Source organism: Schistocerca piceifrons, chromosome 4 (assembly GCF_021461385.2).
Source record: "Schistocerca piceifrons isolate TAMUIC-IGC-003096 chromosome 4, iqSchPice1.1, whole genome shotgun sequence".
Taxonomy (NCBI): domain Eukaryota; kingdom Metazoa; phylum Arthropoda; class Insecta; order Orthoptera; family Acrididae; genus Schistocerca; species Schistocerca piceifrons.
Window position 1 is genome coordinate 500,708,747 of NC_060141.1, and position 19,259 is coordinate 500,728,005.

At 43.4% G+C, this 19,259-nt stretch overlaps 1 protein-coding gene across 1 annotated transcript in view; it reads left to right on the forward strand.

Annotated features, from left to right (window-relative positions):
* Nucleotides 1-683: 683 nt before the first annotated feature.
* LOC124795948 (multiple PDZ domain protein) overlaps nucleotides 684-19,259 on the forward strand; it is a 1,551,599-nt gene continuing 1,533,023 nt past the window's right edge. Inside the window, exon 1 of the mRNA XM_047260028.1 lies at nucleotides 684-1,001. Coding sequence (XP_047115984.1) covers nucleotides 684-1,001 — 318 coding nt within the window. The remainder of the gene's footprint in view (nucleotides 1,002-19,259) is intronic.

The following is a 19,259-nucleotide window of genomic DNA, read 5'->3' on the forward strand; positions in this document are numbered from 1 at the left end:
AATGCAGCGTCAAGGGTAGCGGTAGCGATGGTCTCCGAGCTGATAGTCCATACTGCTGCAAACGTCGTCGAACTGTTCGTGCAGATGGTTGTTGTCTTGCAAACGTCCCCATCTGTTGACCCAGGGATCGAGACGTGGCTGCACGATCCGTTACAGCCATGCGAATAAGATGCCTGTCATCTCGACTGCTAGTGACACGAGGCCGTTGGTATCCATCACGGCATTCCGTATTACCCTCCTGAACTCACCGATTCCATATTCTGCTAACAGTCATTGGATTTCGACCAACGCGAGCAGCAATGTCGCGATACGATAAACCGCAATCGCGATAGACTACAATCCAACCTTTATCAAAGTCAGAAACGTGATGGTACGCATTTCTCCTCCTTACACGAGGCATCACAACAACGTTTCACCAGGCAACGCCGGTCAACTGCTGTTTGTGTATGAGAAATCGGTTGGAAACTTTCCTTATGTCAGCACGTTGCAGGTGTCGCCACCGGCTAATCCTTTGCATATCACAGCATCTTCTTCCTGTGGCGTCCGTAGCACGTCATCTTCGTGGTGTAGCAATTTTAATGGCCAGTAGTGTACATTTAGTCTACTTTGTCACACAGCTACTTCCAGATTATGTAGCCATTTTCCCGTGATTACCCGTCTGAAAAGTGCATAACACTACCGATATGATTCGGGAACATACTAATATGAATGTAGCGCAACAGAAAATGGTCAACGCCGTGTGCTTTTCACACGGGAAAACTCTGTGGAATCCCGCAAGGCGCAGCTCCGCCCCCTGCCGCGCCAGCAGCGGCCTGACGCGCGCCGGCCGTGTGTTGCAGGAGCTGGAGGGCCTGAGCCAGGCGACGCCCACGCTCGACGACAACTCCATGTTCAGCAGCTCCGGGTCGCTGTCGCCCGCCGCGTCCGACCTGGAGCACGAGGAGGAGGCTCCAGCAGCGACTCCGGCGCCGACGACCGGGGTAGCGGCGGCCGGCGAGTCGGTACGTGATCGCTTCTAGTCACCCACTAGCAGGTCTTGTTCCTCGCCGAAGCCGTCGCAGCGGGCAGAAGACGTCGTCGCCGTCCAAGTATTCGGCGTCCGCCGTGTGCCGGACCGCCAGCACCGACCAAAAGTGTACCTTGCAAGTGAAAAACAAACCGTGCTAGAATATGTTTCTGCGTGCAACGCTAATGCGCAATATTACAAACGCAAGCTTTCTGAAACACTGCCAACAGTGAAAAATTAGACTCTAGTTGACTATAAACTAGTAATCACACAACGTAGATTCGTAAAAGAAACTACAGACAGTATAGGATCTGTACGTCCGTCTTGATATGAAGACATTTTTATCTTCTCAGATTAGTTTCGGCATATGGTCGGCAACATCAGTAGTCTTTCTTTTATCCTATAAGCATACTGGATTAACACACACAGGAAGCTGTTAGCGGATGTTTTCTATTTTGCCACTAGTGATCTGTGGTCTCCAGTGGCTCCTTAAACAGAACAATTATCTTTTATTTGATTTATTACTCCTAGTTACCTTTGTTATTGTGAAAACAACTGCATAAAAGTGAAAAATTCTGCAATAGCACTCACCGAAATGTACAACTAGAGTTCCTAATCAGCTGTAGGCTACTGTAGACTATCACAAGCAAGCATAGTCTACGGTAGTTATCGTAGCAGTTTTGGTAGTTTATATCGTAACTGCTTTACCTGCACGTTAGGTGTGTTGCATACTTGTCGGGCGTTACCCCATTCCGTTCACTTTGTGTATGCGACCAGTGTCTTTGTAGTATAAAGGACGCGTAACCTGCGAAACATTTTTAACCTACATATTTATCCCCCTGTCATTTATTTAAAAATAAACAATATTTATAGCAAAATTGAAAATGTCATTATTTAATCCAGGTTTTATTCGAAAATTGTTGATTTGCAACGTGAAACAAAAACGTATAAAACATTGCCTAAGTACTTCGTCGAGCTTATACGAAACATACTTGTATCATTCATGAACAGCTTTCGCACGTATCAATAACAAAATGAACTCTTACCTTTGATCCTGCTGAAGAACGTTCTATTGAGTACAATAGTAATAATAATAATAATAATAATAATAATAGTAACAATAATAATGAGTTCTTCACGTTTGTTCATGTAAACGCTACTTGCATCAAAAGTAATTGCTTTGGTTAAAGCGTAGAAGTTACGTGATCAACAAATTTTTATTACTGCTGAAATGTAATTTATATGTCTTAAGGATATGGAACACACATTGAACAAACTGAATGGCGTTCGGTTTTAATTAAGTAAAAAAAAAAAAAAAGTCGTCACCTCCAAGCGTGGTTTCGGTAGAGCGCAACGCTACATACAACACAAAATACAGAGTAATTGAAAAACCCTCAGACGCGCACGAACTATGACGTGATTGTCTTCACTGCGGGAACAGTTCAGGATGGCGGCGTTGTGTCACTCTCCCATTGCATTCAACGAAACCATACGCAAGACGAGTATCGACCATCTCTTCATCAGTAAACCTGCCCATATTACTGTGTGTCACTTTTAACACGAAACTAACATTGCCGGACACACAAGCCCGAGTCAGAACAGAGAAGTACTGAATGCAAGCCTGCATGTGAAGCGTAAAGTGGGTATTACTGTTGTCAACAGCAAATACCGTGACTGAATGGAACAAGTTTGATTTCAAATGAGGCACACATCGCGTACCGACATTTGCAGTGCTGTCCAGATATTTTTAGTGTGATCCAGACAGAAAGTAAATGGGGTAAGAAATCTAATGAAATGCAATTACTCGGTAACGAGGCACCGGAGACCACAAGTTCCCTATACTGAAATAATTAAAAAATAACTATTCCTGAAGAACTTCTTAAATTTTGTCGGTGTAGTTGGGCCTCTATCTGTGGAATGGTTACCTAGTGGAATACGTTAACTTAGGATAACAGAGGATAATGTATTATCACGCATGGTACACTCTCTTGACATTCGTCGAATCTTTCCATTACAGCTCTATTTCCACAATTTTAAAAGACAGATGTTATGTTAAGTCATAATTTAAGTTTGATTATTGGCAAAGGCTCATGTTGCAGTTGGTTTTCTTAATGAGAAACTCAAAACTGACTTTCCACGTAGCGATTGTGGGAAATGTAAAAAGTAGAAAGTATGGTATCACCGGCTGAGAACTCAAAACAACAGTTAAAAATTCACCTGTTCCGCTATGTAATAATTCTGTATTTCATACATGTTAAAATAAAATCCACTGACGTTAGCAAAAATTTTCCGAAACTAGTTTGGGGAGAGGAAACAGTGTTCATCAAGACGGACCCAAAAATCCCATTTTGTTTTTTCTGCAGACATTTAACCAATCGGGAGGAAAGTTAGGTACGTAATGATAGGTAATAAAAAGTTAAAGTTCAAACAAAAGTGATAGCAGCAACATAGTTCAGATTTTTTTTTCTCTTCATTGCTCGAGTAGTGAGTTAGTGGTAACACTACCTTTATATATTCTTGCAAGGACGCAGTCGGCTAGTGTAGAGGATATTCACCTACATACTACTAGCTCTATACCTGTGCTGCAGTGTGGAATTAAAAAACGCCTGTGCATACCGTCGCTTCAGTGAGATGTTTCCGCTGTACCAACCGGTGTTGGGCATAAAAGTTACCGCACTGTTTACCTCTTCACTTATATGGTTTCAATCTCACCAGCTGTGTTTTAGTAACAGAAAAACAAAAAAAAAGTCTCATTGGGTGTATCCAGAATCCTGTAATTACTGGAATTTTTTCTTTGTTGTTATTTCAGTTTCCCAAGGGCAGGCTGCAAGCGGATGAAACCGCTATCCGGCTTAATCGCTACAGGCTTTACATTGCCGTATACTGTGAAATAAATAATATGATGATTTTGATTTTAAAAGCTATACATGACAATTTTTTGGATTAGCGATATAAATGGATGCTCTACATAAATTACGAGTAAGAATAGATAGAGAGGATCGAACCAGTGCTGTTGCGATGTAACGGTGGTTCTGGTTATGTATTATAAACATTGATGTGCGCGATCCTGATAAGAAGATGCAGAAGGCATCTAATATTTATTGCGTAGGAGGGGAGGGGTAGCTGGTGGAACGGGGGAAAAACTATAGGGTACGTTAGGATATGGTTGAGAGGGGACGTGGTAGGTTCAAATGGCTCTGAGCACTATGGGACTTAACTTCTCAGGTCATCAGTCCCCTAGAACTTAGAACTACTTAAACCTAACTAACCTAAGGACATCACACACATCCATGCCCGAGGCAGGATTCGAACCTGCGACCGTAGCGGTCGCGCGGTTCCGGACAGTAGCGCCTAGAACCGCTCGGCCACTCCGGCCGGGAACGTGTTAGGCTGTGTTGGAAGGAGATATATATATATATATATATATATATATATATATATATATATATATATATATATATATATATATATATATATATATATATGAGTTCCGGTGCCCAAGTTCTTATCAAGGTCTCATTAGGTTTCCCTTGGTTGCCAGACAAATACTGGAAAGCCCCTCATATGGTGATTTTTTTTAAATATATATTTTCACAGTATGGGGGGCTTTCCAGTATTTGTGTGACAACCAAGGGAAACCTACTGAAACCTTGATCAGAACTGGGGCATCGGAACTACAGTGAAAAACACAACTAAAACATCACTTTTTCGACACGCTGTAATTGGCCCCCTTTGCAACGTAGAAGTTTGAAACGTGGCTTAAAGGTGCCTACAACCTTCCTCTGTAATGGGACAAAGGCGTGACCTCATCAATGTCACCCTCGGACTTGGCGACGCTTCAAATAGCAAGGTGCTGACACATGCGAATAAAGGCTGAAGTTCATGTGAGGTTTAAAGTGGATTAATAATGTCGAATTGGCATCAAATATCGCCATAATTCTACCCAACGCCACCGTGGACGTATTACTCCATGGGAAGGTCGTGATATCCCCCTTTTATCCACATTTCGTCCCTTCTTTTAACGCCCCTGCGATGGAGATCAGAACCGCGACGCCCAGCATGTCACGCGGTTTTCTTGTAGGTGGCCAATGAAAACATTTCAGACACGAATAGGCCTTAGAAGGTGGCATAGAGGTCCCCTTTTCTTGGGGCGTTGATTCACATACATTTCGCGGTCGGAAACGGTAGTTCAGTCTGATGAGCAACATGACGACATTCTTGACAACTTTTGACACTGCTGATACCCTCGTGGACGATTAAACACCTCTCTAAGGAGATCGTGGGCCAGCAACACCACTGAACGTGGCTGCAGACGTTTGAAGTGCAGTGCGACCGCAGTTTTTACTCTGGGTGTACCGGGGGCAGCCAAGGCCTTCCCGCAGTGGTAACACCGGTTCCCGTCAGATCACCGAAGTTAAGCGCTGTAGGGCTGAGCTAGCACTTGGATGGATGACCATCCGGTCTGCCGAGCGCTGTTGGCAAGCGGGGTGCACTCAGCCCTTGTGAGGCAAACTGAGGAGCTACTTGATTGAGAAGTAGCGGCTCCGGTCTCGGAATCTGAGCGGTGTGCTGCCCACATGCCGCTCCATATCCGCATCCAGTGACGCCTGTGGGCTGAGGATGACACGGCGGCCAGTAGATACCTTTGGTTCTTCATGGCCTGTGCAGGAGTAGTTTAGTTTAGCTTTAGTACGGCGTGCAACCACTAGGGACTGTTCAAAACCATTCGAAGAAATATGAACACGATTCGAAGCAGCAAAGGGAACTTATTCTTATCAACCCTCCTGTTTCGCCCCCTTCTATAACGTGATCACGTAGGTGTACGACATTGACACATGCATGAATAAAACGGCAAAGGATCCCTCTATGACTCCCGAGTTCGGCAACACCATAGGTCCTATCCGTCCACCTTTGTTGAGCACTTTAAAAATGTACCTTCACACAGACAAACTGTGCCGGAGTCGAAGGCGTTTGCAGACAGGCTACGTTGATATTCTAGCGCCTAGAAGTATGCATCTGGAGAGGGGTGTCAAGGGGTTGCCTGTCTGCAAGTCCGTAGCACCCTGTCGCAGTTTTTCTCTATAAAGGTTCATTTTTAAAGTGATCATCAAAGGTGGCCAGGTAACACGGAGGATGTTGCCGAACTGGAGGTCTTACAGGGACCATTTGCCATTTTATTTACGCGTTTGCTAATGTCGCACCCCTCCGTGATAATGTCACAACAGGAGGGCCGAAAAAGCATCAGCATCCTTTGCTGCTTCAGATCGCGTTCATATTTCGTCGAACGGTCCCTAGTGGTACTGTCTTGTACACCAGAGCAAAAACTGTAGTCGCACTGCACTCCAACATCGTGCTATCAAATTCAATGTAGTTGCTGGCTCACGACTCCTTAGAGAAGCCTTGAGTTGCCCATGGGTGTATCAGCAGCGTCGAAAGTTGTCAAGAACGTCGTTCTGTTGCTCATCACCTTGCGAACTGTCGTTTTCGACCGCAAAATGAGTTGAAATCAATGCCCAATCAAAGGGGATGGTTCCATAAAGGCCCTTTATACCACCTCCTCATTCTGAATGGCGGGGGGTCTGCAGTGTTGTCCTCGGCCACCCACAAGAAAAAAGCGTAATTTCAACGCTGAGAGTCGTGGTTCTGACCTCCATCGCAGAAGCGTCAAAAGAATAGGGTGTGTGACGACCTTACCATTGTGTGGCATGTCCACAGCGGCGTTGGGCAGAGTTGTTGTGAAATTTGGTGTCAATGTGACATCGTTAACACACCTTATACCACACGGGAACCTCTGAGCTCTCTCCTTTTTTCGGATGTGTCAACACCTTGCTGTCTGAAGGGTCGCCGAGCCCGAGGGTGACGTCACACGCCACCATGCGTATTTATCATTCAAGAGGGAAGTTGTAGGCACCCTTGACCAAAAATTCAAACTTTTACGTCACAGTGGAGGACAATTGCGGCGTTTCGAAATAGTAAACCTTTACTTGTGTTTTGCAGTGTATTTCCAGTCATCTTGTTAATGTTGCAGTTGTTCTTATTTCCTCTCCAAGTGCACTTTTAATTTAATTCTGCGACAATATATCTCATACAAAAGTATGAAATTCTAGTGAAAGTGTTTTCTTCACATACTTGACGAAGTAAATCCGATGACTTGCTCAACAAGTGTAGCCCTATCATACATACATTTCTGGGAAAAAATGCAACATCTTCAAGGACAAGGTTATTTTATTGACAAGTGAGGTGACAGGTCGCTCATGTTGCAGGAGAATATGTTAGTATATTCAAATCAAATGAAACACACGTCACAGTACAGGTTGCCCCTCTTCTGGTGACAAAATGGGTGTGTATGCTCTTGCAGGACAGTGCAGTAGATGTACGCCACGAGGAGGACGTTGCGTCACAGCAGCCGTATGTAGACGTGCATTATCCTGCTGAAACAGCATGTCACCTATTGTCAAACAAATGGCGGTAGCACGGGGATAACACCCCATGCAATGTAGCAGATACTGGTTACCTTACGCTGCAAAAACACGAAATGTGACAGCGATTTGTAACTAATGATTCCCCCCACAGCATGGTGCCTAAGATGTGACTCATGTGTCGTGAACAAATGTACTCTGGAATAGGTCGCACACCAGATCAACTCGGTACAAGAGAACGTCCATCACTCTCATAAAGACATGATGCACTCTCGTCACTGAAGACGACAGAGTGCCATTCCACTCTCCAGTCAACTCTTTCACGGCACGAGAGTAGCCATGCGTCGCGCTGTCGTAGTAGCAGTGGTAGCGTGGCCAGAGGCACACGTGATTTTAATCCTGCGGCAAGTAGACAGTTTTGTGTCGTCTCTGACGGCACAGCAAGTGCGACGTGTGCCCAGATTTTGTCCCTGGATGACGTTTGGTCGGAAACCCTTGATCGCACAATGCGTCGATCTTGATGTGCGTCTGTATCACTTGGACGTCCAGAACCTGGTCTAAGGTGTGGTAACGTTCCACAGACGAATGTCGAAAGCAGCGACACACCACCGATTCATTGAGCCCAGAATGTGCAGCAATCCGTTGATACACCTATCGAGCTTCCCGCACGCTACAATGCGACTCCGTTCAAATGGCTTAAACTTTTCAGTATGACGTACTCTTCGGTGGGGCATGGGTGTATTCTTGAATGAATGTTTCAAACACTTCACTTCCCAACTCAGCACAGTTGCTGCCTGCAGAGCTAAAACAGGACACATCAGACTAGCCTCCTGTGCGTCATCTAATCGCCGATGAATATGACAAATGAATCACTTAACAGCACAAACCTTTAGTATGCACGTATTGTACCCTAGTGCCGCTGAAACAATCCTTGAGAGAGTTGCATTTTGTTCAGGCAGTATGTATATACACTAACAGGGCGGATTGTTTTAGGACATGTCCTTTTCAGCCAAATATAACAGGAGGCTGAGAAGAAAGGCAGACGGAATCCTAATGGATAATGTTTGAGAGAGGACTTCCAGTTCCGGCAGTTGGCTGACTACCGAGGGAAGCCTCCCTAAAACCTGGGTCAGAATCGAGGAACTGAAATTATTTTAAATTATTTCTGTAACAATGTTGCCACTGTCCCAAATCAAAATTGAAATGTTGTGTGTGGTGTGTGTGTGTGTGTGTGTGTGTGTGTGTGTGTGTGTGTGTGTATTTTGTATGTAGATATTGTTACATATTGGGTGCGTAACATTGCCTTCTATACATTACGCATGAAAATTTGACTGTGCAAGAGACATAGAGTGCGTTTTGTAAGGTAGTGTTTTCATTTTCGTTATGAAGTTTGTAGGAGAGGAAGTTTTGTGTTATTTGCAAACAATATTCTCAAAATTGTTATGAAGTTGTGAGTTGAATAATATATTTTTTTGCTTCAAAAGTCCGATAGTATACATTCATTTCTCATAGACATCTTCTGGAGACTTTGTGAAGCTCATGTAGTTGTCGTACAGTGCATCGGCCATGATGGAACTCCAGTGGACAGACGTTGCTCCACACCACTGCCTGAAACCACATATGTTTATTCGTTTCATCACCTTACTGGTTTCATTTTGATAAACGCTTTCTTACTCGGTACCTATGTCTTGTAAGAGATGTTCCAACTATATATTTCTAGGCTGAATGTTGTTATCTGTCATTCAGCCACTGCATCCTTTTGCATGTGGTACGTGGCGCATAACCTTTTTCATCTTAAATAACTTTGACTCATTAAAGATATAAGTAATCTTATTTCACCTAGACGAATAGTAACCGTGCTATCTGTAAACAATTTTCCGCAGTTCCATTAATCATCGAAACAGAAGTACAAACTTTTTTAAAAACTGATATTATCGTATTTCTTCGGCTGCAATAGATCTATATGAGACGAATTCGGTGATATATCTCTATTTAGGTCTGATAAGAAGTATCATAGTAGAAATACATATAGCGATTTTTGTGGTATTGTCAGTTTGTATGACGCGCTACTCCGAAACTAACTGCAATTTAAAATTAACATGTAAGGAAGGTGACGGATATTTAAGTACAAAAGCCATAGCCGCTATACTAGAACAGAAAGCAAGAACTTGTATATTGTTTAATACTGAGAGAAAAAGAAACATAGACGGAGGATTAAAAGAAGTTCGTGTATTTTCTATTAATAAAAGTCCTTCAATTGTTTGTATTTTTGTTCATTGCTGAGCTACATGAATTTGGGAGTGAAATCTCCATTCTCAGCAGTCACAGATTTAATTTTGGCTTCTCCACATTGTTTCATATCTACCAGTAAATACAACTTTGACAAACAGTGTAACACAGATATTTAATAGCTCTATAGTTTGTCTTACATTGAGATCCACATGTCTTTTTCCATTTATATTTCAGTCTGACCTTTCTAAACAGCAGCTGCTTCTCCAGGCCATCGTAGAGAGCCGCATTGAATATGTGAACCCAGAAAGTGGAACTTTGGCTTTGAAAGACAGGTCATCGTCAGACCAGAATACAGAATTTCACTCTGAAGAAATTTATAGCTTCCACTACTTGTATCTGTCAAGTGAAGCCAATCTCAATTTATTAAACAAATAGTTTAGTTTAGTCTCTTACCTAGCAGTCAGTTAGTACCATCTTCGGAATATACGTCCAGCTACAGCTGTACTAGGCAATCGACCACACGCCGCTCTCCCCCCCCCCCCCCCCCCCCCCCCGCTCCACCTTCCAAACGAATTTGCTGATCGTATACTGCAAGTAAGCTTGTCGGTAATCCTCTGTGTAAATCCGAATTTCGGTCGTCACATGGAATGCCTGTTGTAGGACGTAATACGTATGTTGATGTGCGCTCTAGAAATTTTGTAACACTCTCGTGGCCCACATAGTGTTTCTTGTAAAGTCTGCGCCTGCAGTCTTTTGTGGCCGGCCGAAGTGGCCGTGCGGTTAAAGGCGCTACAGTCTGGAACCGCAAGACCGCTACGGTCGCAGGTTCGAATCCTGCCTCGGGCATGGATGTTTGTGATGTCCTTAGGTTAGTTAGGTTTAACTAGTTCTAAGTTCTAGGGGACTAATGACCTCAGCAGTTGAGTCCCATAGTGCTCAGAGCCATTTTTTTTTTTTTTTTGCAGTCTTTTGTGCATTTCTGCGACACTCTCACGCTGGCTATGCGAACTCTTGACGAGGGCTGCAGTTCTTCATCTACTATGCTGCATGTATTCCATTAACTCAAATTGGTAAAGGCCACAAAGTATCTAGGAATACTATAGGTTTGCTCGAATGTTGGTTTGTTAGCGACGTCTTTCATGGGGGAATCACACATTCTTAGCATTTTTTTTATGAATCGCAAAATAGCATCTGCCTTTGCCACGGCTAGATTTATGAGGTGTTTCAACGTAAAACGTTTCCGGACAGATATATTCGTCTCCTTGATAACGGTCGTTTGTTACTTACTGCAGTGAGTGATCGTCGATGGCGTTGTAAACCAAATATGGCTGTTTTAGCTTGTTAACTTACATTTCTTTGTATTTATCTCTGTACTAATTCTGTAATAATATACCTCATACTGAACACAGGACAAACAGGCGATGGAGCAATCATACTGAAACACTTCAGTCTGAAAGAAACAGATAAAATTGCGTTTCGTTCGGTGTGGTGACTTACACAATTGTTTCGTGAGCGTTGCATTTCCCTTCTTCTTCTTCTTATTTATTCACTTCTCGCATTAGGCTTTTGAAACTATATCATCTACAGAATTTCCTTCCATCTGCTCTTACGTCTTTAGATTCTTCCCGTGTATTGTACGAGAAAACTGATTACAGAAGCCTTTCCTTGGGTTCATATTAGATGGCTAGATCACATAACTAATGAGGAGGTACTGTATGGAATTGGGGAGAAGAGAAATTTGTGGCACAACTTGACTAGAAGAAGGGATCGATTGGTAGGACATGTTCTGAGGCATCAAGGGATCACCAATTTAGTACTGGAGGGCAGCGTGGAGGGTAAAAATCGTAGAGGGAGACCAACAGATGAATATACTAAGCAGATCCAGAAAGATGTAGGTTGCAGTAGGTAATGAGAGATGAAGAAGCTTCCACAGGATAGAGTAGCATGGAGAACTGCATCAAACCAGTCTCTGGACTGAAGACCACAACAAGAACAACTAGTTGTTGAGGCGGGCAAAGAGCAGGTAATATCGGACAGGGGATTGTGTCCGACAAGAGTTGTTTCTAAATGCTAGTGCTAGTGTGAGTACTCGACGCACGATTGCAGTGCGAACTATGGAGGAACAAGACTACTGACGCCAGTTTGAATTAAAATCGCAATGCTTTCCGGAGTAGCAACAAGTTATCTGTTCCTACAGAGTTTCTCGGTGCGCTTACTTAACTCGAAGAGTGTCCTGTACTGTTTGTAAGCAGTATTACATTTTTATTGTATCTTTAGATACGGCTGGGACTGTCTCTATACAGGATCCCGTGCAGGGCCGGTTCGAGAACATTTTCACACGCAAGCGTCCGCTCCCCCCCTCCTCCCTTGCCAAACCCTCCCTCCGTCTCCTTTCCTCCGTACACATCCATCCATGTTAGTTTTCGCTACTAACTGTGATGTGCAGTGCACACAGGTCCTACTAATCGTACAGAAATCTCACAATTGCGGCTTGGCACTCCAGGCACTGGCCCTCAGTCCGTGACAACAGCCCAAGTAATAACGACGGTAATGTTAAACTATCATCGCACTAGATTCGGGTTCTATCGGACAAAAAAGAAAGCACAAGCGCTTCAATTTTTACGCTTATTTCGTTTCACAGGCAGAGATGAGAAGTCAAGACGTAAATGGGATGAAAATAATATAAAGGGAGTCGTAGGAAAAGTCAGACTTCTTTAAATGACAATCAGGGAGGTGAGTCAGAAATGTTCATTTCCAAGAACATCTTTAGGTGATATACTTAAAGCTTGACGGGAAAGCAAAGAGGTGGTCATGAAACCTGTTTTGAAAAAAAAAAAGTCTTTGTGCGAGAATATTCAGTAACGTACAAGAATAGCACTCTATGGTCATGTTAAAAAATAAAACAGCCAGCGTATGTCTTTTTAATGAAGAGGACTTCTTAAATCAAGTATACAGATATACAGAGCAATTGAAAATAATTCGACGATTCAATAGGAGAAAAATGAAAGTCGGTGAAGACTTGTAGTTCGATTTTATGTGAGGACGTGAAGATTTAAGGCCGCGGTCATGTGAATCCACGAGCTGGAGCGAGCAGCTAAGAACGAGTTGACAGCTTTGAGAAACCAGGTGAGCTTGTGGACAAGTTCAAGTTTATAGCCATTCACGAAACAATTAAAATTTTTTGGTGATAAAAATATTTTACACATTACAATTTCATGTCCGATACAACCCTATAAAAATTTAAACGACCGAAATACAAACGGTGGAAAAATATTAAAAAATCAACGAACTTATATTCTTATGACTTCGAGATTATTCCAATGCAGCCTTCAGAAAATATTATAATTTCGAAGCGCTTAGGTATCAGATACTACACGACCGTCCGTTACTTGTGTATTTTTTGATGGACTGCCTCGACTCATAGTTCTTGACATTCTGTTCTATAGCAACATTTTTATCGCAAAAAATTGATTTCGATAATCTGTAATCGACTAGAGCAACCTCTTGTTCTACTTAGAAATTTCACTTCGACGACCTGTATTCGACTTAAGTTTCTTTTCTTCAAAAATGGTTCAAATGGCTCTGAGCACTATGGGACTTAACATCTGAGGTCATCAGTCCCCTAGAACTTAGAACCACTTAAACCTAACTAACCTAAGGACATCACACACATCCATGCCCGAGGCAGGATTCGAACCTGCGACCGTAGCGGTCGCGCGGTTCCAGACTGAAGCGCCTAGAACCGCTTGGCCACTTCGGCCGGCTTTCTTTTCTCCAATTTGCTTTCGTCACCATTAAAAAAGAGTGGAAGGCTCTTAGTTACGTCGCACTTTAATTTCGTACCTTGCATGTTTTTGTTCTTGAAATTGAACCATAGTACCACAAATATGTTCATATCGGCATAGTTTTGTTTCAGTGTCTTGATTAGTTTTCAGGAGGTTGTGCTCCACAGCTCTTACGTATTTGAAAAGTGTCATATTACCACCTTGAGCTATTGGTAAAGTACTTTATTTATACAACTAATTTTAGTCGTCTGACCTTCAACAGGTTCGTATGTCTCAAATAAAATTCATTAGTAACATCAGATACTTAAAGTGTCAAGAATATGTAAATACGAAAATTTAAGTTAGGTTTTGCCATGACTGTTATTGATATCGAATGAAACAAGTTTACTGTTACCAGTCACTGTTTACAAATATCCACAACACGTTTTGGAAGGTTTAAATCTCCATCATCAGGTAGGTTTACATGTGTTAGTATGAAATATGAGCATGTTGTATTGCAGTTTTGGGGTACCTTGTGGAGCTGTCTCCAGTGGTCACAGGCACCTCTCTCTGTCTTATCACATGGAAACTGTCATATTTTGTAAACTGCTAAGAGCCACTAGGTAATACCTATAGTTTCCAGACACCATCTTTGCTTATAGAATATGACAGTTCACATGTGATGTGTTACGACAGAGAAATTAGCCTATGACCACAAGGTACCCCAAAATCGTAACACAACACGCACGTGTATCATACTAACACATGTAAATACACCTGATGATAGAGGTTTAAACCTTCGAAACGCGTTTTAAATACAAACAAATAGTGACCTGTAAAAGTAAACTTTTTTTTCATTTGATGCCACGAATCTGTTAACTGAGGTAAATTTTTCTGCCACCGCCACTGTAATTGTAACACGTGCAAATTGCTGTTAGTTGCAACATATAGAACACCTCTTAGGACTATCACATGTACTTATCGTAGCAGACGACATACAGCGAAGTAATAGTAAGATGATAGTCGCTATCGATGCATGTAGAATTTTATGACCATCTTTGGCTCTACCAGTGAACAGCGATCACCTGTTGAGCCATCTGTGCATGGTATGAATCTGTTCACAGCGTTAACGCTGACTACAGTTTTAACGCCAGTGTGTACACTTAATAGCACAGTTTTTATAGATTGAGGACATAATTTATAGTATGATATGATGACAGGTAACTCTGTACAAGTGTGGACTATTTACGTCTTTATGTTACGTGGTTTTCCCAATGGATCATCTCACTGTGTTATGGAATACATTTATTTTCAATGTGTTGTTCACAGTTTTATCATTTGACGACAGTGATTTTATATTTCGCCTAGCATGATACTGTGAATACTTTGTCAGTATGTGCCATTCTGTTACATGTGTGTTGGTGTAAATACTTACATCAGTTAAGAGGTTCGCGACAGTTTAAGTCTGTAATGTTAGTTATGTATTATTTTATTTGGATATAGGGACTTGATGATCGTCAGATGGCTAAAATTGGTTGTATAAATAAAGTATTTTACCATAAACTCAAGGCGGTAATATTCAAAGTCTTCATTAGTATCACGTCCAATTTCTCAGTCCAAATAGCTGCGTGATGATATTTACTCTAATACCGTGTAATCTGAAATGGTTTCATTTCGAACTGAATCTTTGCCTGTGCCCTTAGGAAGGAACATTAACCAAGTATCTTGTTCTCTGTGAGTAAAATGCAAAGACTGCGAGCGGCTGACTTAACCAGTGGAGAGTTCTGTCCAGACTGCACGCTCGAACTTGGCCCCCGAGCGGAGGACGCTGGGAAAGGACACATTCGATCGGCTCATAGTGCATGGGCTGTTGGGACAAGCTCCGCCTGCTTCTCCCAAGGCAGTCATATTATAACTTACAAAATAAACGAACATGTAATGGGTTAATGCGACATAGAAGTGACAGGAAAGATGACGGGGAGACGGTAGGATACTAGGTAACGCCTCTTCGCTCACTTTTGTAAATACCATCGTCATTAAGTAGAACAAGACAACCATTCATAGTCGATGCTTATTGCTTTGGCACACAATACTTTGTGTAGCTGAGGTTGGCAACTGGCGAAAATATTCTGGAGCGCCACAAAGTCAACCGACAAGTTAAAGTGTGCAATCTGTAATCGCTTGACTGCTGTGAAGTAATTTGCAGCAAAATTATTCCGATGAGCATGAAAGCTATAGTTGATTTCTGTCGCTGAGATGCTATGCACACTCTTCAAATGTTTTACGAAATTTTACGAAGGATCAAATATTATAGAGGTAGACTTGGTGGAAAGGACTCCCAAAACCAAGTAAACGTAGACACAGACACTTGTGAAATTCATTCAAGCATGGTATTATTGAACTGTGCTTCAAAGGTACGCTTTTCCCCCGTTATAAGCGTTTGGAAAGTTGTACAGAGGCAGCGCACGTTCACAATATCTGAAGTTTGCACAGCAACTTTTCTGCTGCTGCTGCCGAGCGCACCCAGGTTCCCCACTCGCTCCTCCTCTTTACGTCCATTTAACTTCCGATATGAGCGGAGTCGAGTCTCCAACTTTGAAGAAAAATGGAAACAGGGTAGGGGGCAGTGAACGAGAGCGGTTCTTTTGTCTGACAGAGCGCACAGGGTGGGGACGGAGGGTGGTTCATCTAATTGAAGCTAATTAATTCCCGTAGCGGTAGCGCTTTCCGGGCAGTCGGGCCGCGGTCTCGGTTCGCTAATGAAGCGCTGCGGGCTGCCGTTCGGCAGTGGCGAGGGCGAGGCGAATCGCTGGCCGAGAGCCATTAGCTCGCGGCGGCGCGAAGCGTCGGGGGCGTCGCCTCCGCCTCTCCAACTGCGTCCAGTCGAGAGAACGCCCAGGGGGCGGACAGACAACGTCCTCTGAGGCTGGCGCTGCCCTGCTGAATTTCACTTTGGAAGGCCAGGCAATGTCGGGCCCAGATTGTAATGGAGCGTGCGTTCCACTGCAACGTCGCTTCGCGTACAATTATGTAAACTCGCCAAGCAAATCACACGTACAATTATGTAAACTCGCCAAGCAAATCACACTTCATTTTGTAACGCTGTACATAGTGTAGAGCCGCTACGATGTGGTTATGTGACCATCCATCGGTGCCACAAGTCATGTCAATAAAGTAGCGTGCTTGTGCACAGTGAGAAGAGTGGATGTGGACACTTGGCAGAAAGGGGCTGTCGTATTTGGACCACATGATGAATGAAGTTGTACAATTTGGTGGCGCTTCATCGCTGACTGTCCAACGTGTCCTCAAGGAATGGTGTACCACTCGTAGACATATAACGTGGTGTAATAACAGTGGTGGTAAGAAGATCCTAACCGATAGGAACCAGATAGGAGCGATACGGGTTATCAGCGGCTATTGGATTGGAACCGGACGGCAATTGCTGCCGTACTTATATGCACGACCATAAATATCAACCAGTTTCCGAGCGAACATTGCGAAGGGAGCTGTGTGCAAAGTATATCTGGAGTCGGGTACAAAGCAAAAGGCCATTCATTGTTCATTATGGCACAAGTAACTGTCAAACAACACAGAAACTGTAAAAAAAATGGCTCTGAGCGCTATGGGACTTAACATCTAAGGTCATCAGTCCCCTAGAACTTAGAACTATGTAAACCTAACTAAGGACACCACACACATCCATGCGCGAGGCAGGATTCGAACCTGCGACCGTAGCGGTCCAGAAACTGTACAGTAGCTGGCGAGACACCAGACGCACCGACAGCCTAATGTAGGTCTAAACGTACGTTTACACTGGGATACATGTATCGCAACTTGTATGAGCGTCGTGTCAGTCTGACATGTCGCGATACATCATCTGACACAAAAGTTCACGCAACTTGTATCCGAACCTTCCCGCGTATACAAGTTGCATCATTTTGAGTATAGGTTTATCGCGACATACTCGACAAGAAGCGGAGCTTGTGCATGCACAGTACTATCCTTGGTACCATGCCGCCATGTTTGTTTCAGAATGCCTATTTGATCCTGAGTGTTATGTGGAGTCCGTCACTGTATTCGCTGCGTTTTGTGAGTTTTCCTTTCTTCAGCCGAAAGGGCAAGCGCACCAACACACAAAAATGTAAAGTCTTGGAAAGCCATCGCGAATTCCAAACAGTTTTGCGCCGCCGGACTTTCTGATCCAAGATGTGAATGCACAGTCATACGTGTATGACTTGCAAGTAGCGCGCTGTACATTACGATATGTGTAAGCAGTGGACACTCCCACTTTGCAAGATGACAACTGCCGTGTTCAGAGAGCAGCATGCGTACGCTCCTGGTTTGACGAACATTCACGCTTTCTATAGCAGTTAGACAGGCCGCGCTAAGTCGTCTGTCAGTCCCATAGAAATTGCCTTCGACTACGTGGGAAAGGGGGAAAAGTAGCAGTCAGCATCCCCAAGATTTATTATGTCTGCCGGATCTAATTCTCGATGAGTATCTTCAGCTGGATATGGCAAACCTGCATACACGTGTGGCCTCTTTTTCTCGCCGAATTGAGGCCATTATCAAGGCTAGTAGTGATTTCACACGGTATTAGCGTCATGTCTCCTGGAGGTGACTAATTATTTGTCCATTGCATTTAACACGTATAGCTATAGTCTGCACACAAGTGTTCACAACCGTAGTGCTTAGTGAAATACCAATGACTGCGGCTGCACACTTCGATTTGATATCGTGAAAAACATGACGCTGTCAAAGTTGTAATAGTTTGATGGTATTATAGATCTTAAATTAAAAGTGACACGTGAACTTCTCAAATTTTCAGAAGTATGCTTTTCAAAACCTGTGGCCACGAGAAGTAGCCGCGTGGTCTAGGGCGCCTTTCCACGGTTCGCGCGGCTCCCCTCTCGTCGGAGGTTCGAGTCCTCCCTCGGGCGTGTGTGTGTGTGTGTGTGTGTGTGTGTGTGTGTGTGTGTGTGTGTGTTTGTGTGTGTTATCCTTAGCGTAAGTTAGTTTAAGTTAGATTAAGTAGTGTGTAAGCCTAGGGACCGATGACCTCAGCAGTTTGGCCCCATAGAAACTGTTGTGACTTGGCAAGACAGCCAAGTCACTATGAGAGGAAGCCGAAAGGCACGCGTTAAGCTCACGCAGACTGGCGTGAGGTCTGGAACAGTTAAGGGAATTTTTAGGGGCAAATAAAGTACGTAGTTGATGTAATACTTAACTTTAATCCATAAGTGGTGTACATCGGTCTGACGGTACAGGCATCACAAGTTAAATATCTATTGATAATGGCGCCTTGCTAGGTCGTAGCAAATGACGCAGCTGAAGGCTATGCTAACTATCGTCTCGGCAAATGAGAGCGTATTTGTCAGTGAACCATTGCTATTAACGTCGGCTGTACAACTGGGGCGAGTGCCAGGACGTCTCTCTAGACCTGCCGATTGGTGGCGCTCGGTCTGCAACCACTGACAGTGGCGACACGCGGGTCCGACGTATACTAATGGACCGCGGCCGATTTAAAGGCAACCACCTAGCAAGTGTGGTGTCTGGCGGTGACACCACAGAAACTTACCACAAATTTCCAAATTTCAAAAAATTGTTATTTCTCTGAACTGCAGTTTCTTGGACTTTATGTTAAAGCAATGAATTATTCACTGATGTAAACAGATTATTATTATTACTTTTAAATATTTTATAGCACTTAAACTATTATTAATATATTAAAACATTTCCCATACCTTATTTGTTAGTATTATTGGCATATACCGCTGGCACGTTAAATGTGGCGGTGGCGGCTAGTTATATTTGGGGGAGGGGAGAGGAGTAGTAGAA